Genomic DNA, 24,898 nt, shown 5'->3' on the forward strand with positions numbered 1-24,898 from the left:
TCGTCATGAGTTCCCGGCCACAGAATCCCAGTTTTACAGAACTCCCTCAACACGGCAGAAGACACAAACGTGATATTTTCTCACTCAGTTCTCTCTCACAGTCAACCCTGGAGGCTGGGCTCCGGCCTCGGTCCTGCGAGCCGTGGCCAAGAGAGAATACCCCAAGTTCCTGAAACGTTTCACCTCCTACGTGCAGGAGAAGACGACAGGGAAGAACATCTTGTTCTGAGAGGTAACATCCTCACATCTGAGGCTCCATCACGCGCTGATGTGTCTTCACTCCTCAGAGAGGAAAGGCTGGCCAAGTTTGCAAGGAGCAGCGTGAAGTTTGCTCTCCATGCCAGACAGAGCAGGTCCTGGAGCCTCCTGGAACACGAAGCTGGCTTGAATCTTCAGTATTTGTCCTTCCAGCTTCTTCTGTGGCTCAACTTCCTTTTCTTGTAGATACTTTTTGTACATTTCCCATGATTATTACATATACTTGTCGTGTTTTGTTTTGTCTTTTTATTTTTTATTGGGACGGAGGGCTAACTACTAGCATGGCCGCTACTTGTCCGCTGCTACAGACTGGAACGTCCCTTCTAGTGACGACTGCGGTCCGAGGGAAGGCCGGGCGTTTCTTTTCCCCTTCCTACGGCGACGTATTGTACAGAGAAGTTAGTTTACCAAAGTGCGAAATGTGAATCGACTGTTAAAACACGCTGGGGTTAGACGACGGTAACCATGGAAACTTGAAGTCTCGTTGACACGTGGAGGATATTTCATTAGGAGATGATTATTCCTGTGAAAATCATGTTCATTTCTTTTTGTGTGTCCGGCCCCTTTTAGCCCTGAGCGTCAAATTATTTGCCAGACAAAGTCGGAATCACTTTGGACCGCAATTTAGCTTTCCAACGCTAGGAATGACATTTTGTGACACGCTGCCGTGCAGTGACTGAGAGTATGGATCTACCCCTAAGGAGGCCTTAGACCGTCTGGTGATTGTTACGCTAAAACCACCACATGTGCATTTATCAACACTCGAGTGTGTGCATGTGTGTGCGTGTGTGAGTGTGTGTGTGTGTGAATGTGTGCGTGTGTGAGTGTGTGAGTGTGTGCGTGTGTCGGGGCGGGAAGGTCAGCATTTCACATCATGATCTTACCTCAAGATTACTTTTTTTTTTGGTCATCAAATTTGATCTGCATGGTCATCTGATTAATTATGCGAGAAGGCGGAGCTTAGGAAGGATCCGGACGATTAATGCGCAAGCTCGACTCGTGAAGAAAATAGTACTTAGTTTTTATTCATTTGGATGTCGTGTCACTAATCCTCACACTTTGTATATTTCTAAGTCGTACATCAAAAGTGTTATTATTTGCACTAAATGTAATGCAAGTCGACAATGTTCTGTAAATTAAAATTGCTACACAACAAAAATGTGCTGTGGTGGGATTTGTTTTTAATAAAAAACATTCAATGTATCCATATTTATACTTTGCTTTCTTTCAGGCCATTTTGGTTGTCTTGAACTAAGTTACATTTGCCCCCCAAAAAGTTTTTTATACTGTATATATTCCTTGAATAAGCCTAAGGTGTTTTTAAGTGAAAAAAAAATTAACATTGAAAATTATTTTTTTCCAACCCATTTGATATTAACATTTATTTACGTTTCAAAAACATTTTTACAGCAGTTTTAGGGAAATGAAAAGTTTTGGTTAATATTTTCCAATGTCAATCAGCATAGCACATTTTTAAAAATGTACTATTTAATGTTTTATCTCCATGTATGCCAAAAAATAAATTACTATGAATTTTCTAAATGATTACATTTAGTTGTATTTTTGTTTGGCCAAAATGTTATAAAACCATGCAATTTAAATACAATACTTTTAAGGTTTTTAACCATGTGTGCCAAAATTGTCATGTTATTTCGATATATTTAAAACATTTCAATATATGCCCCCAAAAATTTGGAAATATTACACAATTCCTAAATATTTAAATTAGTAAATAATTTAAAAACATTTTATTTCCATTTACTCAAAGCATAAGTTATAAATAAATAAATAAATGGGTTGTACTTGTATAGCGCTTTTCTACCTTCAAGGTACTCAAAGCGCTTTGACACTACATTTACCCATTCACACACTGATGGAGGGAGCTGCCATGCAAGGCGCTAAACAGCACCCATCAGGAGCAAGGGTGAAGTGTCTTACTCAGGACACAACGGACGTGACGAGGTTGGTACTAGGTGGGATTTGAACCAGTGACCCTCGGGTTGCGCACGGCCACTCTCCCACTGCACCATGCCGTCCCTGGTTAATTATATTTATATATTTAAATCATGTCTTGAATGGTAATAAAAAATCAATTTGTGCCAAACTGTTAAAGTCATAATTAAAATATTTAAATTTTAAAATATTTGTTTTTCCATATATTCCAAAAAAATTCTGGAAGTTCTAACTACCATGCACTAATTTAAAAAAAGTGTTGTTTCTTCTGTGCCAAAAAGTCATAATTACCCCTTAATTTCTAAATATTTTTTTTTTATTTCCATTTATGCCCAATTAAAAAGTTATACCATAATTATGACACCATTTTTGAATATTTTGATAATTTATTAGATCATTTAAAAAATGTTTTGTCATACATGCCAAAAAAAGATGAGACTAGTGTGACTTTATTCAGAAGGGTCTCCTAAATAAATATGCATTTTCTATACATTCAGTGATTTCTCTCAGCAAATGGTAAAATATTGTTTCACATAATAAATTATGGCAATGACGTGACAGAATCCTGGTACTAATAAACATTGATAGCTGGAAATATTTGCAAAGAAGACCGCTTGATGATTTCGAAAGGTGGTAATTAAAGAATAAAACGGCGTTCCTGCAAGGAAACAAAGAAAAAAAAAAAAAGATCAACAATGTGGTTTGTTTGGTATCAAAGTGCGTGATCGCTCATCAAAGTTTGTGCTTAGGAATTAAAGTCGGACTTGAATATTCATGTCCTGCTTTTGCATCTTCAACCAGAGTCCAAAAGTGCAGATTTGAAACAAATCCTTAATTTAACATCCAAGTCTTTACTTGGCTTTGCAGCGGCACGTGTCAGGTCCCACAATAGTGTGTGTGTGTGTGTGTGTGTGTGTGTGTGTGTGTGTGTGTGTGTGTGTGTGTGTGTGTGTGTGAGACACCGTGCAGTCCCGTGTTGTCACTGTAAACATTTCTCACCATCAGCAACTGCAAGTCTTCTTCATGTTCAGCGCAATAAAATGGATCGCAGACAAATATATAGCAGGGATCTTGATGGCACTGCGTGGCCGTGTGCGCTGGTCACATGGTGATGATGTCACATGACGTCCGCCCGGTCCTCTTTACGTGTTGGCAACGAGAAGAATGGAGCAGCAGTAGAAAATGTGCAGGCTCCTCGTGGAGGTGAATGATCCTGCTTTCACTGCAAAAGAAGATGAAGCAAATATTTCAACTAAAAATGAAAGAAGGCTTGACTACTTTTCACTGCTGAGATCATTTCTTATCAGCAATGATTATATTAAATAATTTATTTTGTAGTGTTGGATGTCAGAAAAGGTCTAAACAGGTGAAATTAGTCAAAGGACAATTGTTGCTATGAAAAAACTAACTTTAGGTCTTTTAAAGTGGAGCGGTCGCTTGTGTTTGGCGACACCTAGTGGCTACAATGATTCATCTCCTGATGCAGTAAACTAAATGATGCGAACACGTTTGTTACGGAATATGTTTCTTACTTTGTATGTGTAGGTTATCCATCCATCCATCCATCTGCTGATATACATCAATCAAAGTTTATATAGCCTTTAATCACACATGTCTCAAAGGGCTGTCTAACTAGAATGACTTGATACTTGTTTGAATTAAATAAATATAAATGGGTTGTACTTGTATAGCACTTTTCTACCTTCAAGGTACTCAAAGCGCTTTGACACTACTTCCACATTTACCCATTCACACACACATTCACACACTGGTGGAGGGAGCTGCCATGCAAGGCACTAACCAGCACTCATCAGGAGCAAGGGTGAAGTGTCTTGCTCAAAAACACAACGGATGTGACGAGGTTGGTACTAGGTGGGGAATGAACCAGGGACCCTCGGGTTGCGCCACACCGTCCCATTGACACATATGCAGTATCGTTTCATTAAGGACACGTCCTCTCATGTTGATAGTGTTTCCCCCCGAGCCCTCAAGTATCGGATGATATCAGCTTGCATGTAAAATCTGCGATACAGGCAGTATACCACAGCGTGTGCAAAGCTGGCTACCATCCAAATGTCCTCAAAGAAGTTGGTCTTTTCTCGTCTTTCAGTCAAGTTGTCTGCAAAGGTGAACATGGGAGCCTTTTTGTACTCCACTTCATTTTAAAGACAGCATAAGTCCATTCCAGGCAGTGAATCATAAATAAGTTAGACCTTTTTATAACTGCCATTGTTCTGTTTGACTGATTTCACTAATGAAGTGAAGGGAATTATATTTATATAGCACCTTTTCTCGAGAGACTCAAAGCGCTTTAGATAAACAAATCTCTAATAAAATCTGTGATTATTATAAATTTTTTTTTTTTTTTTTTTTTAGACATTTGTAATAATCCATTTAGCTTGTTAAATGTTTAATGGTTGTTCTTGGCCTATTGGTCTATAGATGTGTGTACGATGTATAAAATACATTCTTCTTCCTACATGCATTTTTCACTCATTTTGTCTTTCATGGTTGATTGTTTTCCTGATTCTATATCACTCATTTCCACAGACAATTTTTGTCATAAAGCATGAAGAATTATGAAAAGATGAACCATCAGCATCATTCTGAGTCTACACAACACAATGTCCCAACTTTGATCTCTCAGCTCATTCTTGAAGGACGTCAAATTTTCCTCTGCGCATAGTCTCTGAAATGTCTTTTTGCCGTCCATGTTTCCCTTCTTGTACTTCCCATCATAGATTGTGTATACTGGCAGATGATCACTAGTATCACATACCAGCAGCCCACTTGTAGTATTATTGTCAATGTCCTTATGTTTTATATACTTGCATATACTCACATATATACATGCAATATACAAATATACATACGGTGCACACATATACACACACATACATATACAGGTGCTGTTCATATTATTAGAATATCATGAAAAAGTTGATTTATTTCAGTAATTATATTCAGAACGTGAAACTTACATATTATATTAATTCATTACACACATAGTGATATATTTGAAATGTTTATTTCTTTAAATTTGGATGATGAGTACTGACCATTACTGAAAATCCCAAATTCAGTATCTCAGAAAATTAGAATATTAGTTACAACTAGTACCAAAAAATATTTTTTAGAAATGTGGGCCAACTGAAAAGTATGAACATGGAAAGTTTCAGCATGTACGGCAATCAATACTTAGTTGCAGCTCCTTTTGCTGAATTGCTGCAGCAATACGGCGTGGCATGGACTCAACCAGTCTGTTGCACTCCTCAGGTGTTATGAGAGCCCAGGTTGCTTTAATAGTGGCCTTCGGCTCTTCAGCATTGTTGGGTCTGGCATCTCGCATCTTCCGCTTCACAATACCCCGTAGGTTTTCTATGGGGTTAAGGTCAGGTGAGTTTGCAGGCCAATCAAGAACAGGGATACCATGGTCCTTAAACCAGGTACTGGTAGATTTGGCACTGTGTGCAGGTGCCAAGTCATGTTGGAAAATGAAATCTTCACCTCCATAAAATTGGTCCGCGGCAGGCAGCATAAAGAGTTCTAAAACTTCCTGGTAGACTGCTGCATTGACCCTAGACCTCAGGAAACACAGTGGACCAACACCAGCAGGTGACATGGCACCCCAGACCATTACCGATTGTGGAAATTTGACACAGGACTTCAGGCAACGTGGATTCTGTGCCTCTCCTGTCTTCCTCCAGACTCTAGGACCTTGATTTCCAAAGGAGATACAAAATTTACTTTCATCTGAAAACATAACTTTGGACCACTCAGCAGCAGTCCAGTCCTTTTTGTCTTGAGCTCAGGCGAGACGCTTTTGATGTTGTCTCTTATTTAAGAGTGGCTTTACACAAGGAATGCGACAGCTGAAGCCCATATCTTGCATACGTCGGTGCGTGGTGGTTCTTGAAGCACTGACTCCAGCTGCAGTCCACTCTTTGTGGATCTCCCCCACATTTTTGAATCGGTTTTGTTTGACAATCCTCTCCAGGGCGCGGTTATGCCTCTTGCTTGTACACTTTTTTCTACCACATCTTTGTCTTCCCTTCGCCTCTCTATTGATGTGCTTGGACACAGAGCTCTGGGAACATCCAACCTCTTTGGCAATGACCTTTTGTGTCTTGCCCTCCTTCTTTAAAGTATGAATGGTCATCTTTTGGACGGTTGTCAAGTCAGCAGTCTTCCCCATGATTGTGTGTCATACAGAATCAAAACGAGAGACCATTTAATGGCTTTTCCAGGTGTTTTGAGTTAGTTAGCTAATTAGAGTGTGGCACCAGGTGTCTTTAATATCTGACCTTTTCACCAAATTCTAATTTTCCGAGATGTTGAATTTAGGGTTTTCATTGGTTGTCAGCTATAATCATCTCCTTTTTGGCAAAAAACACTTGAAATGTGTCAGTCTGTTTGGAATGAATGTATACATTCTACAAGTTTGACTTTCTAAATGGAATTAATGAAATAAATCAACTTTTTCATGATATTCTAATAATATGACCAGCACCTGTACATATATGTCTATATGTATACACATTGTATACATATAGACATACGGTATATATACATATGGTATACATACATACAATGCATATATACAAATACATATAACCACAAAAATATATACATAAACATATATACACACATGTACATACATATACACGTATATACACAAACATATATACACGGATGTACATATAGAAACACAAATATAAACACACACACATATATATATATATATATAGACATATATATATATGCACACACACACATTATATATATATACATATACACATACATATACATATATACAGATATAAATACATATATATACAGATATAGATATAGATATATATATATATATATATTATACACACATACACATACATATATATGTGTATATATATATAAACTTACGGATTAAAATCTACCAAGAACCCACCCACAGTAAGTTTCCAACTTACGGATTCAAATCTACCAAGAACCCACCCACAGTCAAAGAAATTAAAGGACTTTGAGAACGACATGCTCAAAATGATACAATCAGTCAAATTTAAGCCAGCCCGCAACCCATTCCTCACCAAGCTGAAAAATGACACGGAGCGCATCAAGAAAGTAAGCAACCTCATCATAGCCGCCGATAAAACCACAAACTTCTACAGAATGGACATACCAGAATACAACTCTTTACTGGACAAAAGCATCACCAAATCATACAAAAAAGCGCAACCCAACCCTTTACAGAACATCCACCTGGAAAACAAGCAGATCGCAACCGAACTGGACATTGAGGACAGGGTGGACGCCACAGCCAACAAAGAAGCCTTCATCACATTGAAGGACCACAAACCCAACTTCGCAAATAACCCAACATGCCGACTAATAAACCCAACTAAATCCGAAATAGGAAAAATCAGCAAAATAATCCTGGACAGAATCAACACAAAAATCAAGGACAAAACACCACTCAACCAATGGAGAAATACAGCAGCAGTAATCAAATGGTTTAACAACATCCAAGACAAACAACAACACAACTTTATTTCCTTCGACATCAAAGAATTTTACCCTTCCATCACGCAAGACCTACTGACCCAAGCACTAAACTTCGCCTCGGACTACGACTCAATCACAGGCAACGAAAGAAACATCATCATCCACGCAAAGAACTCCATACTCATCCACAACAGTACACCATGGCAAAAAAAGAACAATTCAACATTTGACGTTACTTTGGGGAGTTTTGACGGAGCAGAAACGTGCGAACTCGTTGGGAGTTTCCTCCTCTCCCAGCTTGCTAGCCTCAACCTGAACCTTGGTATTTACCGTGATGACGGACTGGCAGTGTGCCGCGCCTCGCCAAGGAGCAGCGAGAACACCAAGAAGCGCATATGCCAAATCTTCAAAGAAAACGGCCTACGGATCACGATTGAAACCGTCAACTTCCTCGACGTCACTTTCAACCTGAGAAATAACAGCTACCAACCATTCACCAAACCCAACACAACACTCCAATACGTGCACCATGACAGCAACCACCCACCCACCACCACGAAAAGAATACCTACCGGAATTAATAAAAGGCTATCAATGCTGTCATCTAGCAAAGCTGAATTCGACCAAGCAACCCCCCCGTACCAGAAAGCACTTGATGAAAGCGGATACAACTTCACCCTCACCTATGAACCCACTCCAGGAAACCAACCAAAAAAGAGCAGAAAACGAAACAACATCATCTGGTACAATCCGCCATTCAGCCAAAACGTCTCAACCAACATCGGCCGCAAGTTCCTCACTCTGATCGACAAACACTTCCCCAAAGGCAACACCCTAAGAAAAATATTCAACAAGAACAACATTAAATTGAGCTACAGCTGTATGAATAACATACAACAAATCATTTCAAACCACAACAAAGCAATTGCAAAAGGACTGCCTACCCCCAGACTAAACGACTCTGAAACCAATAAGGAATGTAACTGTCGCAAGAAACCTGATTGCCCTCTCAACGTAGGGTGCTTACAGACATCAGTCGTTTACCAAGCAAAGGTAACACGCAAGGACATTAACACATCCGACACGTACGTACGATTAACCGAAGAAGCGTTCAAAACAAGATGGAATAATCACAACGCCTCCTTTAGAAACCAGACTTTGCGGAATTCTACAGAACTCAGCAAACACATTTGGAACCTCAAAGACAATAATGTTGAATATTCAATAACATGGCAAATTCTTGCATCCAGCACACCTTACAACAGTGGTAATAAAAGATGCAACCTATGCTTAAAAGAGAAACTGTTTATTATATATCATCCAGATCTATCATCCCTCAACAAGCGCAGTGAAATCATTTCAACATGCCGCCACAGACGGAAACATCTCCTAGGTAACACATGAGCCAATCACCACACCCTACGCCTGCCTGTACCCACCCACTCTGTGCCCTATATAAACCATTGTATGTGAATGCTTCCATTAAAATCTCCTGATGATTGAGGGAACCCCTCATGAAACAGTTCTGTAGAGATGAAGTAGTCTTGTGATTTTTCCCACACCTACATATATACATACATATATATACACATACATACATACATACATATATATATATATATATATATATATATATATATATATATATATATATATATATATATATATATATATATATTTATATATTTGATGACATGTACAAACATTGCCCACTTCGAGACGTATGAGTGAGTGCAAGACAAAAGACTCACCAAGTAGACGTCAAGAACCGATCCATCATCGCGGTCCACGTCCATGGTGCTATGCTCTGATGTGAGACAGATGGCACTGTCCTCCAAGGTAAACGTGGAGCTAGATGCTATGTCGTCTCTGTAAGGGCCAAAAACAAAAACAGTTTTCATACCAACGTGCACTGCAGACGTGCACCTGAGCCTTTTGAAGGCAGCTGTGTAAACACTCGTCTGGAGACAACATGGCCCCAAATGATGGATCAAATATACAATATGTATGTATATATATATATATATATATATATATATATATATATATATATATATATATATATATATATATATATATATATATATATATATATATATATATATATATATATATATATATATGTATACACACACACACACAAAAAAAAGATCAGATATATCGGTATAAGTATAGAAATAAATAGAGAGAGAGAGCTATAGATAAAAGATATAGAGACAGAGATATATTCACAACTACAGTACTTAATACCAGTCTAAAGAAACCTACCTCTCATTGGGACATTATTTTATTCTAGTTTAAGAGTAAGACACAAGCTAATAAAAAAAAAAACAGGTCAGTAAACAGTCCCTAAACTATTAATATTCAAAAAATAGTCATACAGTATATAGAGTGCATTCATATCACTTAATTATTTCTACATCTGGTTATGTTACAACCTTTTTTGCAAAATGGAATACATTCCTCCGTCCAGAAGGACAACCATCCCTGCAGTAATCAATAAATCAGGCCTGTATCGTCGAGTGATCAGACGATAGTCATTTCTTAATAAAAAGTTTGCCAAAATGCCCTTGAAAGACTCTCAGACCATGAGAAACTAAATTATCTGGTCTGTTGAGACAACGATTGAACTATTTGACGTGAATGCCAGGCATCATATTTAGAGGAAACCAGGCAGTAGCATCCCTACAGTGAAGCATGCTGGTGGCAGCATCATGCAGCAGGGATGTTGTCAGTGGTCAGAATAGAGGGAAAGATGAATGCAGCAATGTGCAGAGACATCACGGATTAAAACTGATGTTTCCCATCTTACCTGATGGAGATTAAGAGGTGCTGCAAAGACGAATGGGCAAAACCACCTAAAAATAGGTGTGCCAAGCTTGTGGCATCATATTCAAAAATACTTGAGGCTTTAATTTCTGCCAAAGGTGAATCAACTCAGCATTGATTATTGTATATGCTGTGAATATTTGTATTTTTTTTTTTTTTAATACATTTGAAATTAAACATTTTTTTTTTTACAATGTCATTATGGGTTATTGTCTGTAGAATTTGACGACAGAAATGAATAAGGCTATAACATACCAAAAATGTGGAAAAACAATGTGAATGTGAATACATTCCGGATGCGCTGTACCTAAAGGAAGAAATCTAGAACTTTGACAGACATATTTTTTATGGACTACATCTACAAAATGCACATCACTACTAAAGTCTTTGTCAAACTGCAATGAAAAACGTTGAGTGGTTCAACAACTGAATTACCGGTACTAATATTTTCCTTAATTTGTCTTGGATCATGCGTTCATCATAAATAGTACAACACTGCGTTTATCCACTGGAGGGCAGCAGACGTGCGCTGTTCCTTGTATTCACCCTGAACAAGCATAGTGTGCTTTTTAGCACGTGACTCTCTAATATTGTCATCAAAAGTCATAACTATGTTGTGATGTATAGTTAGTACACATGAAATACATTATCATATATGTACATTTCTGCAAATAAAAATGTGATGGATGAAAAACATCACAATAAATCCACAAGTGTATGCTTATTTGTCAGGTATATATTGTCAGCTAGGGCCAGTTTTATGGTTATATGTATCAATACTAAAGTTAATAAAACAATGTGCAGGTGACTGATGATGGGACGTCTAAGTCTTAACTGACACATGTGTGACGTAAGACCTGGATAAATATTTGATGGTGTATAGTTAAGCACAGTGAGGTAATCCAAAACCTCTTAGGAGCTGCGACACCTTCATGGAAACATGAGAGCAGACCCTTGGAGTACACACAGTCTGTACACTGTACAGTATATTGTGCAGAGTACACAAAGAATGTACACTATACGGCAGTGGTTCTCAAATGGGGGTACGCGTACCCCTGGGGGTACTTCAGGTATGCCAAGGGGTACGTGGGATTTTTTTTAAATATTCTAAAAATAGCAACAATTCAAAAATCCTTTATAACTATATTTATTGAATATGTAAGTTCATAAACTGTGAAAAGAAATGCAACAATGCAATATTCAGTGTTGACAGCTAGATTTTTTGTGGACATGTTCCATAAATATTGATGTTAAATATTTCATTTTTTGTGAAGAAATGTTTCAAATTAAGTTGATGAATCCGGATGGATCTCTATTACAATCCCCAAAGAGGGCACTTTAAGTTGATGATTACTTCTATGTGTAGACATCTTTATTTATAATTGAATCACTTGTTTATTTTTCAACAAGTTTTTAGTTATTTTTATATCTTTTTTTCCAAATAGTTCAAGAAAGACCACTACAAATGAGCAATATTTTGCACTGTTATACAATTTAATAAATCAAAAACTGATGACATACTGCTGTATTTTACTTCTTTATCTCTTTTTTTCAACCAAAAATACTTTGCTCTGATTAGGGGGTACTTGAATTAAAAAAATGTTCACAGGGGGTAAATCACTGAAAAAAGGTTGAGAACCACTGCTATACGGTATATTGTGTACAATAAAGGTACAGGAGACACTGAGTCACCTCCTTTGTGACACACTTATCACATAGAAGATTGCGTGGCACAATGGCTCAGGCGACAATGTGCGTGGGAGCTTGACATGTATGAATGTGTGTATGTGTATGTGTGTGTGAATGTGTATGTGTATGTGTATGTGTATGTGTGGGTGTGTCAGCCCACACCCACATACACGTAGCCTCCAGAGCCAGGAGGGGTTTTAAAGTACTAACCTCCAAATGGTATCATTAAAGCAACAGTAAGGAATAGTTTTTGTTCCCACTCCTTCAAAATTGAATGCTATGAAGCCCCTTGCTTTTGTAAGAGAACAAAGACACATACCAGCTAAATTAAAAAGGTGTCCTGGCTGGTCCACCACGACTAGAAAAAGGTGAGCAAGCGTCCCCATGAGGATGACTTAGACACGCATGTACTTTTTAAAAGGCAAAGTCGATTTCAACTTCAAATTTGTACACAGTGTGGCTTTAAAACTGGACGTCTTGGGTACCTCTCATCAGCTTGGGTGTCCACGCCGACCAAGATGGAGCAGGAGGAGAGCGTCCCCATGGAGGAGCTCTCAAAGAAGGATTGGCTGGAAGGAACCAAGTCAGGAGGCAGGTACGCCGCAAACATAGCTAAGGATACAGAGTTCAGAGAGGATTTGTTATAACTTCCAAAGAGACAAAATACGGATGTGCAATAATCATAAATTAAAAAGGTTTTAGGTGTTTTTTCTCTGGCTTTTAATCTTTTAACCAAAAAGATACAGTAGCGTGCTCTTCTCTCTTAAATGGTCAAACTGTAAAAGGCTGATTTATGTCAGCAATAATCCTAAAGACTGGACATGAAAATTAGCAATAAAATATTAGAAAAAAATATTATTTTGGAACACGCGGTTTAGCTTTATGTCAAAATAACATGCATCAACAAATTCAAGTACTTGGAAGATAGTTGCACTTAAAATTAAACAAAATTTGGATTAATTTGCAAAGTTTAGCAACTATAAACAATGCTTGAACGTGTTTTAGATTGAGAATCAAACTATTATGAATAAATATTGAAAATAACTGATTTGACTAGGTCAGTGTTTTTCAACCACTGTGCCGCGGCACACTAGTGTGCCATGGAATATTGTCTGGTGTGCCGCGGGAAGTTATGCAACTACACCTAATTTATGCCAAAAATATTTTTTGCAAATCAATAATTATAATCTGCCAATAATGTGCCGTTGCTTAGTGTCTGTGCTGTGTAAAACTCGGCAGGGTAACCACGTAATACTCCATGTCAGGAGGCGGCAGCATTGCTTTGTAAAAGTCGGAATGTGTCGGGTGAGACAAGGATGGTTTGTTGTGAATGTGGTCCCCGACTTAACAAATTGAAAAACGTATTCAGGTCTTACCATTTAGTGGTCAATTGTACGGAATATGTACTGTACTGTGCAATCTACTAATAAAAGTCTCAATCAATCCCGATATGCAGACCACAGTGGGAGGCAGCGTTCAGGTAAAAAAGGTATGTAATGCTAAAACCCCAAAATGAAAAGGAAAGGAAAAGGCTACGCAAAACGAAAGTCAAACTGAACTGGCTACAAAGTAAAAAGAGACAGAATGCTGGAAGACAGCAAAAACTTACGGCGTCCACAAAGTACATCCGTACGTGACACGACAATCAACAATGTCCACACAAAGAAGGACAGCAACAACGTAGATAGCCTTGCTTGCTAACACAAAGTACATTTTTTAACGTTTTCTGCTGGTGGTGTGCCTCAGGATTTTTTTATGACAAAAATGTGCCTTGCCTTAAAAAAGGTTGAAAAACACTGGACTAGGTTATGAGTGCACCTGTAGACAATAAATGGGATGAGACCGCCTTTCATCGTGATCACAGACCGCGTGGCAACGTGCACACCCTTTGGGTTGAGCCTTAACCCGGATGTGATTAATCTTCACTACTTTATGGTAACGCGATAAACTGTTTAACTTTTAATGACACGAGTTAACGTTGACAGCCTTAAAAAAAACAAATTTTAATGATATTTGAATTTTAAATAATATTCAAATGTGAATATTAAATGATTGTCCGAAATAAATTCTGATTTTTCAGAAATATAATAGGATGAATATTATATAAAATGTGATGTATAAATGATAGATGGATAAAATAAAATATATATATCTACTTGTTAAATAATATTCAAATATAAATACATTATAATTTACCTAAATAAATTAATCTATGTTTATAAAGTTTTGTCAATTTTGAAATATTATAACATAAATAAGAAAAAACTATAGAATGGATACAGGAATTTCCTTAACCAAGACACTTCCACAGTGGTTCTAGTTTCAGTATTTATTCTCGTTATTATTTTTTTACAATTAACATCCTTATTACCGTTGACTTATTGGTGACGTTGATAGGTTGAGTCCCAATAGCGTGTCACTGCACGCAACAACCCTACAGCTCGAAGCAGATAGTGGCTTTCAAGTTGTGGTTTTCCTTCACACTCTATTGCCTGCTCATGTGCTACTACAGTAGGTCGTCAGTTGGCTTTACATAATTCTCACGTCCAAAGGCAAAACCTAGTAACTCACTTCTAGCTGATTTTGAGAAAACAAAGGAAAACCAATCTATCTTGATGCTGTCTTACAAAGATCTACAAAGTCATCAAACGTATAGATGTTTTCTTGAGCTTTCATTTTCTTTCCGATTGAGCCATGGATTGAATCTGCTCTCATGAACGTGTGCCCTTTCTCCAGATATTTTATCACAATCTCGGGTGGGCCCCATTCTGTGTTTGCACATTGGGCAAGAGCCGTGTACAGCGTCCAGTTTTTATTTTGACCTCCACAGTTATCTGCCCAAAAGAGTATGCAAGGGGAAGAATCAAGAACAATACATTTAATGAAGGTGCTTGCAACGTCCTGGGCCAATCTTCCAAATATCCCCTCGTGCCATAATATCAAATAATCAGGTTGACCGTCGGCCCCCATTCGTGCAAATGTCACATTAAAGACAATAAGGCGACTGACAAAGAAACTTCGATTGGTCCCTTGAGATACTAGGTTTTACGCGGTTATGTGGTAGTTGCTAGGTCCTGCCATGGGTGTAACAGCTTACTTACGGAACAAATTACAATATCGCATACACTAATGTAAAGCATATCACCTAGGAACTCCAAAATGATTATCAGCTCAGTTTTGACCAAAATTGAGTTACTGGGTTTGTCTTTGGACGGGAGAATTGAACTAAATTGAGATTCATCAGCGAAGATGAATAATGTTTTTGCACTTCAAATCGTGCACCAAACAGAACTCAGGAAGCAGTTTGTAGGGAAGGTTGGGGGCAGATAACGCTAGTGACAAGAAACAGTTTTAATAAGTACCGTGTCCATCCAAACTGGCCAGACTGCGAGCGACCCTCCGATGGTCGCCCCTGCCTGTCTCCTCGTCCCTCTCATCCGCCTGCGATGAAAGGATCTCCTGAGAGGGCGACTTCAGAGCGGGGATGGAGGTGCGAGTCCTCTTTGAAGGGGAAAATCGAATCTCTGCACGGGGAAAAAAACAAAAAGTAGACTGAAGTGCAGACTAATAGCTCTGCTATGTCCTCACATCGCCGCTTCAGCCATGTTCATTCCCACAGGGGGTCCCGCATGGTTGCATAACTTGGTTGCTATATTTAATATCGACAGGAAGTTCCAAAACCACGACACGGATGGGAAAATGAGGATCAATCTGTCGTCAGCTTTTAAAACAGCCGTCAGTAGGGCCGAAACTAGGTTGAGTATTTTTATTGATTGTGTAACTAAATGCTGGGAAACACCTTTGTGTGCGACCGTCCAAAAATATAATTTTAATCCACAAATTGCTGGCACACATTGAGTGAACATGACATTAGGCTTTTATGAACACTGCCAAAGAGGTATTCATTCGACAATATATTGATTATTATGGTTTCTGTGTGTTGATGCTGCTACTACTAAAAGTAAATATGTAAGTAAATAATATTTTTCCCCTCTCATATCACAAAATTGGTTTTGGTATGGAATTATTACCTCCACCAGGCGGCTTTGCGATTGTTGTTCTTGGTTTGTCAGTTCGTTAGCAAAATAACTCAAAAAGTTACAGGTGATTTTCATGAAACTTTTAAGAAATGTTTAAAATGGGGTAAGGAACAAGTTACTACTATTAATTATTAATAATTTATACTACGTTACCTTGTCTTTACGCTTCTGTGTGTGTGTGGCCCCCGTAGTTTTTTATATTGAATAAAAAAAAAAATTTGCATCAACAAAGTATTGTGCAAATGCTGTGAATACATATGTACATGTGATTTTTTTCTGTTTTTTAATAAATTTGCAAAAAAAAAAAAAAAAAGAAAGAAACGCTTTCACATTGTCATTGTGGGGTATTGTTTGTGGAATTTTGAGGACAAAAATGTATTCCATTTTAAAAAGTCTGCTGTAGCAAAATGTGTAAAAAGTGAAGTGCTGTGAATACTTTCTGGATGTACTGTATCTATATTATTATGGTTGCAGTTTGTTAATGCTACTGATGCTACTACTAAAAGAAAATAAGTAAATATTATTTTTCCCCTCTCATTTTGCTAAATTGGGGTTATTTTATCATTAATATCTCCGCCAGGCAGCTATACAATTGTTGCTATTGGTTTGTCAGTTCGTTAGCAAAAACACTATAAAGTTATGGGTGATTTACATGAAACTTTCAGGAAATGTTTAAAATGGGGTAAAGAACAAGTTACTACTATTAATTATGAATCGTTCATACTGTGTTACCTTATGTTTATGTTTCTGTGCGTGTGTGTGAGGCCCCGTAGTTTTTATTTTTATTTTTAATAAATACATTAAAAAAAGGTGCATCGACAAAGTATTGAGCAAATGCTGTGAATATGGAGGTCCATGTGATTTTTTTTTAGTTTAGGATTTTTAATAAATTTGCAAATATTTAAAAAACTTTTTCACATTGTCATTGTGAGGTATTGTTTGTGGAATTTTGAGGACAAAAATTAATTTATTCTATTTTAAAAATTTGGTTGTAATTGTGAATACTTTCTGGATGTAGTGTATCTATATTATTATGGTTGCAATTTGTTAATGCTGCTGCTACTCCCATCCATTCATTTTCTACTGCTTGTCCGTTTTGGGGTCGCGGTTGGTCGCTGGAGCCTATCCCAGCTGCATTCGGGCGGTAGGCGGGGTACACCCTGGACAAGTCGCCACCTCATCACAGGGCCAACACAGATAGACAGACAACATTCACACGCACATTCACACACTAGGGCCAATTTAGTGTTGCCAATCAACTTATCCCCAAGTGCATACCAAAAGTGAATAAGTAAATACTATTTTTTCCCTCTCATAACGCTAAATTGGTGTTATTTTATATTTATTACCTCTGGCAGGCAGCTATGTAATTGTTGCTGTTGGTTTGTCAGTTCGTTAGCAAATAAACTCAAAAACTTATGGAGGATTTTCATGAAACTTTCAGGAAATGTTTAACAAGGGGTAAGAAACAAGTTACTACTATTATTATGAAAAATTTATACTACGTTACCTTATGTTTATGCTTCTGTGTGTGTGTGTGGCCCCTGTAGTTTTATATTTTATCCATCCATCCATCCATTTTCTACCGCTTATTCCCTTTGGGCTTGCGGGGGGCGCTGGTTCCTATCTCAGCTACAATTGGGCGGAAGGCGATGTACACCCTGGACAAGTCGTCATCTCATCACAGGGCCAACACAGATAGACAGACAACATCCATCCATCCATCCCACACTTGGGCCAATTTAGTGTTACCAATCAACCTATCCCCAGGTGCATGTCTTAAATAAATAAAAAAGGTTCATCAACCAAGTATTTAGAAAATGCTTTGAATAGGTATATACATGATTTTTTCATTTTTAATTAATTTGCAAAAAAAACCAAAAAACTTTCACATTGTCATTGTGGGGTATTGTTTGTGGAGTTGTGAGGACAAAATTGAAATTATTCCATTTTAAAAGTTTGGCTGTAACAAATGTGTAAAAATTGAAGCACTGAATACTTTCTGGAAGTACTGTATCCATATTATTATGGTTGCAGTATGTTAATGCTGCTGCTACTACTAATTATAATAACACCAACAAAAAAAATAAATGTATATTATTTTGCCCCTCTCATATTGCTTAATTGGTGTTAGTATGTATTTATTACCTCTGCCAAGCGGTTATGTTGCTATTGGTTTGTCAGTTTGTTACCAAAATACTGTAACTCAAAAAGCTATGGGCGATTTTTATGAAACTTTTGGAAATGTCCAAAATGGGGTAAGGAACAAGATGTTACATTAATTATAAATAATTTCTACTACATTACCTTATTATTAAGCTTCTGTGTGTGTGGCCCCCATAGATTTTTTATTTTTAATACATTTGCAAAAGTAAAATTAAAAAAATCACATTGTCATTATGGGGTTTTGTGTGAAGAATTAAATGCACAATTTAATCTATTATATTTTGAATAAGGCTGTAACATAAAATGTGGAAAAAGTGATTACTTTTTTGATGCAATGTATTTATTTTATTATGTTATACCAACAATAAAAATAATAAATGTATATTAATTTTGCCCCTCTCAGATTGCTAAATTAATGTTAGTGAATTTCAATTTACCATCCGATTGTTGCAGTGGGTTTGTCAGTCAGTTAGCAAAATAACTCCATAAGTTACGGACAACTTTCATTAAACTTTCAGGAAATAGGAACAAGATATTACATTTTGGGCCTGATATAATAATTTCTATTAAATTACTTTACATTTACTCTTGTGTGTGTGTGTGTGTGTGTGTGTGTGTGTGTGCGTGTGTGTGTGTGTGTGTGTCAGTCAGACAAAGAGCATGGCCGATGACAAGTGTTCACTTAGTTTCTTCCATTCCGCTATCAAAATCTCAAAAAGTTATGGGTGGATTTTCATGAAACTTGGGATAAGGAACGAGTCATTAAATTTTGAGGGTGAACCGAATCATCATCTGGATTCTACGTAATTTTATGTTTATGTTACGAGCCTCAACTACAGTGTGTGAATGCTTGTGGCCTCGCCTCCACCCACAGAGACAAAGACAGTAGATGACTAACAAGAGGATTCTCTCTGTTTCTTTCATTCCACTACAGATGGCTGAAAACATTACAGCCACATTTTGATTAAACTTTCAGGAAATGTCCAAAATGGGATAAGGAACAAGTGATTACATTTTCGGGGCGATCCTGATCGTCTTTTGTGCTATTGGCAGGTGGGCCTGGCGCTCTCAAGAGTGCTTTTCTAATAAGTACAGTAACTCAAATATTAGAAACTTCTCAGTATGATACTTTACTGCAAACTACCACCACAACAACAAACGCAATGGGCACCAGGTTCAGTCAAAAATAATAATAACAATTGATTAGATTTATATAGCGCTTTTTTAAACACTCAAGACTCCACATTCTCACATTGATAGTGGTAAGCTACATTTGTAGCCATGGCTGCCCTGGTGTAAGTGCAATTTTGCACCTATGGTTTTTCAATTGACCAAGTTTAAGGAATCTACCTCATTCATATATCCATCCATCCATCCATTTTCTACCGCTTATTCCCTTTCGGGGTCGCGGGGGGCGCTGGCGCCTATCTCAGCTACAATCGGGCGGAAGGCAGGGTACACCCTGGACAAGTCGCCACCTCATCGCAGGGCCAACACAGATAGACAGACAACATTCACACTCACATTCACACACTAGGGCCAATTTAGTGTTGCCAATCAACCTATCCCCAGGTGCATGTCTTTGGAAGTGGGAGGAAGCCGGAGTACCCGGAGGGAACCCACGCATTCACGGGGAGAACATGCAAACTCCACACAGAAAGATCCCGAGCCTGGATTTGAACCCAGGACTGCAGGACCTTCGTATTGTGAGGCAGACGCACTAACCCCTCTGCCACCGTGAAGCCCCTCATTCATATATATAATTAATAATGATCTATTTATGAAAGAGACATTTTGTTAACAAGTTAAATGTGTTTAATGATGATACAAGCGTGTTTAACATATATAGATTTCTTTCTTTCATAAGGAAAAGAATATAAGTTGGTGTATTACCTGATTCTAATGACTTGCATTTATTGGAATCAGACAGTAGTGATGATACCGTCCACATTTTTAAATGGAGAAGAAAAAAAAGTGCTCCTTTCAGTCCAATACCACATGAACGTGATTGGTTTTTAGCATCTTATTTGTCCACCTTCCATACTCGTTTTATACACTTTACAAGAAATACATTGGCTGTTAAAATAAAAAAGTGTTTCTCGCCCCCCTGTCGGTCATTATTTCTTAATAATGAGCTGGCAGCAGCCAGCGTCATCTCGCTAGATCCTTGGGTTCCGTCAATGTCAATCAAGTGATAAATGTGACGTCATGGTGAAGATTGATGATCGCCAATTTTTAGGTCTATTTTTTAAATGCCTGGCTGTCGATCGACTAACACACCATCCGCAAACGACTGGTAGCTCACGATCGACGTGATGGGCACCCCTGGTCTAGCATTATGCTCACATTACACGATTATGATGGATCTGTTGTGTTGTGTTAATCAATTCATAACATGAATTGATTAACGTGGACCCCAAGTTAAACAAGTTGAAAAACTTATTCGGGTGTTACCATTTAGTGGTCAATTGTACGAAGTATGTACTGTACTGTGCAATCCACTAATAAAAGTTTCAATCAATCGTCAACGGCGATTTGCAATGCAGTAGATTTCTATCTATTATTTATACCCTGCACTCTTTATAATCCAATTCAACAATATGTCCTTCAGTTAGACAATAAGGAGAATAATGCCAATAATACAAGTCTAAAGCTTTATAATTTATGATGTTGTGGCCAGAGAGTGAAAAAATTCATTTGAAAGCAGAAATGTCAAACCTCCCGATGGGATACATGCCTGACATGTTTAAGAACAGTTGAGATGTGACAATACAAGGAACTATTCCTCCAGGTCATGTCACAACAGCGTTCCCGTCATAAATAAAGGAGGAATCGAACAGTAAAACAATTGCAACTTCCTCTTTTTTTTCTTTTTTTTTTAAATGTCCATTTGCTTTATTCTATGATGACAAAGGCAAACTTACGCTGAGTCTTCCTGAAGACCCGGGTGCTCATGAACTTGAGAAAGCGGCTGGCGTAGAAGCCGGGTCGGTGCACCGACACAGAGTCCTGCGGACAAAGGATGTCTTTAGGGTTGACTTTATGACTTTGAATAAAGAGACTTCTTTTGTAAAAAGCTGCAGCGTCAGAATTTTTTTGAGGGTATGGACTTACGCCATCATACACCAGAGCTTTCCATGAATGTTCCAACTTCTTTATGAATCTGCAAAGAGCAAAAACAAAACAGCTTTTAAAAAAAGTTTTTTATTTAACAAACGTGCCTTTAGCATCGCTAACGTAAGCTATACTTCACTGTTTTCCTCCTTCCATCTTATTTTGTGTATGTAATAATAATACACCATGTTGGATATAGCGAACATCCTTTATTTATCGAATCGAAAATATTGAAACTAGACGATAGTGAATTTGCCAACAGCTAAAATTATGCACAAGGCAACCTATAACCTGCTACTCAAAAACATACAACAATTATTCTCAAAAAAAGAGAAAAATGTAGCTTAAACATTTTTATGCACATAAAGCACTTAATACCTTAAGTATATCAGTTTTTGGAATTAAATTGTGGAATGGATTAAGTAAAGAAATCAAACAATGTACTAACGTGATCCAATTTTAAAAAATGTTCAAACAAAGTGTTTACAAAGTACAAAGTATAATAACAATGATTAACATTCTGAATTTGTTTATAATATTATTTATCTTACAATAAGAAATACAACTTCACTATTTATTTATTTTTATTATTTTAATGTTATTTATGGAGTACCGTATTTCCTTGAATTGCAGCCGGGGCGCTAATTAATTTAAAACCTCTTCTCACTCCTGCGCTTACCAAAGGCATGCGGTAAAAGTAAGCATGCGCTAATTATTTTAAAACTTCTTCTCACTCCGGTGCTTACCAAAGGCATGCGGTAGATTTAGGCCTGCACTTATAAATTTGAGTATGATGTAAGGATACCATCATGAAAAGCACATTTAATTAAAAAAAAAAAGGTTACTGTACGGGAGCCTGTAAAGGACTGTATTTTACCTTGCGGGGATGCTCCAATTATTCACTATTTACCCAATAAATCTAGTCTAAGCGAGAGTGTGAGGAGAGGGCTTATATAGTTGAACAATTAACATATACACCACATAAACATACAATAACCAGACAATAATACACACACATTAATTACACTCATACTCACACAATACCTCCCCAACTTGCGCTATCCACTTCCCTCGCCACAATGTAGCCACGATAGCACACAACTAAACTCTTTAGAATGTTCCACACTCGCTCTCCAAATAGTAAACAGTCACAGAGGAGAGGGTCTCTTTAACAAACCTATATAATATGTGACTAAACCTGCCGTTCGTGAAGTGACTGTGCAGCAAACAAACACATATGCGAGCTGCGGTTAGCACACCCATCCCATCTACTGGCAACGTGAGTGCCCTAACGTCCAAAACTTTAACGAGTGCAACTTATAAACTGTCACTTACAACACACTGAAATAGGAAGCTTTCTGTGGTTATTTCTCTGAACTGCAACCGTGGTGAACTATCTCCCGTGTAGTATTACCGACGCTAAGTTGCTTGTTAATGCCGGAGCTCTTTTAACACTTTGTTTAACGTGCCGGCGGAAACGGAACTGCCCGTAACCATAGCAACCGGAAACCATAGCAACCGAAGCCATAGCAACGGTTGAACAACTTAAAGAAACTAATTTTACCTTTCCCAACGACACATATGAAATAGAAATAAATAATAATAATTAAACCCTTAACAGAAATGATCTCCTATTTGTAAAACTAAAGTAACAATTACAAATATATGCAAACCTTCAGAACAGTTAATATGTAGCATAAAAAATGCAGATGCCACAACACTCAGTCACCGCATGTAATTACCCAAAATAAAGACAACATAAATATGAATTCAATCGGATCAGAAACATTGGACGAAACGGGATTAAAACCCGATGCTAACCGCCCATAGAAAATACATGGATACGGCTAGTAGCTACTATTAGCAAACAAATTCACTTACCAACTCGGCTTAATATCTTAACATCACCACACTCTCTCATCGCAACTCGGCCCTGATGGTCGGCACCTATAAGTTTACAATTAGTTGTAAAATGTTGGACGGTTGTTTTTACGATATGCAGGCAAACGACAACTTTAAAACATACCGGCTTCAGATGTCCCCATGCTTGCCACCGCACCTGGCAGCCATCTTGGAACGCTGGATTATATAGAGCGCGATAGGAGCTCACATGACCCGCTGCAGCCTGTGTTAAACTCGTGACGTGACGAGTTTGACCCGGCGGAAAACCGAGGCATGCGCTAATTATTTTGCTAAACAAGTTTGACCCAGTAGTAATTCTAGGCATGCGCTAAATCTAAGCATGCGCTAATTATTTTGCAAAACGAGTTTGACTGGGCGGTAAAACGAGGCATGCGGATAACATATACCCGGCGGAAATACGGTATATTGTAAATAGGAAGTGAACAACAGTGTTAGCCAATGCTATGTAATGAAAAAGGGGTAAGATTAAATGAGCTCTGCTTCTTCCAACTACTTTTTGAAAATGTTAAAAATAGAAACTGGAAACGTTGATGTATCATGTTGTATTTGTATGCATGTTAGAAATAAACTCAAACCATAACCATATTTGGAATGATTTTAAGACTTCAAAAAGGGCTGCCATAGTGCGTCTACGGGCACATTATTTGATCTCGATCAGCCACTAACATTTCAAGCAACACTTTTCCCAGACATCATCTTTCTCTCTCCAAGAAAAAAAAATCAATATGGGATTACAGAAAATGGAACAAGAGAGAGTCGTTTGGTGGCTTAAGGCAGTAAATCAAACTTAAAGAGTCTCGTACTCGTGGAGAAGAATTTATCACCGCAGATTCACATATGCTTGTTTCTTCCGGGACATTAGCACACCTACTGACAATAATATATCAATAATTCATCCTATAAAGATAAAGGTCAATCATTATATGCTAGGCTATCTGAACAAAACATCTAACTCTATACCAAGCTTTGTACTAAAGGAAAACAAAGCAAATTAGTGTAATATCTAATCCAAATCTCTTGAGATATTTAGTTTATTTTTCCTATTTTAATACTTTACTAATATTAATATTGTTATTCCCCAATCCAAAACCTTTTTGAGGGCTTCACTTACTATTTCTTGCAAGAAATGTGTATACATGTTCATCATGACAGGAGCCACAGAAGTCAAAGACCATACACAAGTAGCCAGCCACTTTGGGTGTCAGTAAGGACGAGTACCAATTTCTGCACGGAAGTATGTGTATATAAAATATATATATATATATATATATATACACACACACACACGTTTAAAACTGGAGCCTTAAAACGGTGCCGGCTTGTCTACCATCGTCACATGCAAAAAAGTTGTTAAAATATAGTATTGTTTGATTTTACGGACGTAAATTTTTACGGATATATATATATACACATATACACATACACAT

The 24,898-nt window shown here is 37.6% G+C and overlaps 2 protein-coding genes across 6 annotated transcripts in view; one reads left to right on the forward strand and one right to left on the reverse strand.

The window, feature by feature from the left end:
* The window catches only part of LOC133556431 (ceramide transfer protein-like), a 55,530-nt gene extending 54,113 nt beyond the window's left edge, over nucleotides 1-1,417 (forward strand). For all 4 annotated transcript variants that reach the window (XM_061906343.1, XM_061906342.1, XM_061906344.1 and 1 more), the window contains 2 exons: nucleotides 102-232; nucleotides 288-1,417. In XM_061906343.1, the coding sequence (XP_061762327.1) occupies nucleotides 102-229 (128 nt within the window). In that variant the 3' untranslated portion in view covers nucleotides 230-232; nucleotides 288-1,417. The remainder of the gene's footprint in view (nucleotides 1-101; nucleotides 233-287) is intronic.
* A 1,227-nt stretch (nucleotides 1,418-2,644) lies between these two features.
* Nucleotides 2,645-24,898, reverse strand: part of pip5k1bb (phosphatidylinositol-4-phosphate 5-kinase, type I, beta b) — an 84,711-nt gene continuing 62,457 nt past the window's right edge. The window contains exons 10-16 of one of the 2 annotated variants that reach the window (XR_009807522.1): nucleotides 21,549-21,597; nucleotides 21,359-21,443; nucleotides 15,591-15,752; nucleotides 12,714-12,840; nucleotides 9,462-9,579; nucleotides 3,211-3,433; nucleotides 2,645-2,869 (exon numbers count right to left, since the gene is read on the reverse strand). Coding sequence is in view for 1 of the 2 variants with exons in the window: in XM_061906346.1 (XP_061762330.1) it covers nucleotides 3,431-3,433; nucleotides 9,462-9,579; nucleotides 12,714-12,840; nucleotides 15,591-15,752; nucleotides 21,359-21,443; nucleotides 21,549-21,597 (544 nt within the window). In the remaining variant the exon portion in view is untranslated. Of the gene's footprint in view, nucleotides 3,434-9,461; nucleotides 9,580-12,713; nucleotides 12,841-15,590; nucleotides 15,753-21,358; nucleotides 21,444-21,548; nucleotides 21,598-24,898 lie in introns of both variants that reach the window. The other variant, XM_061906346.1, reaches the window with a different exon arrangement.

The sequence above is a fragment of the Nerophis ophidion genome, linkage group LG07, assembly GCF_033978795.1.
Source record: "Nerophis ophidion isolate RoL-2023_Sa linkage group LG07, RoL_Noph_v1.0, whole genome shotgun sequence".
Taxonomy (NCBI): domain Eukaryota; kingdom Metazoa; phylum Chordata; class Actinopteri; order Syngnathiformes; family Syngnathidae; genus Nerophis; species Nerophis ophidion.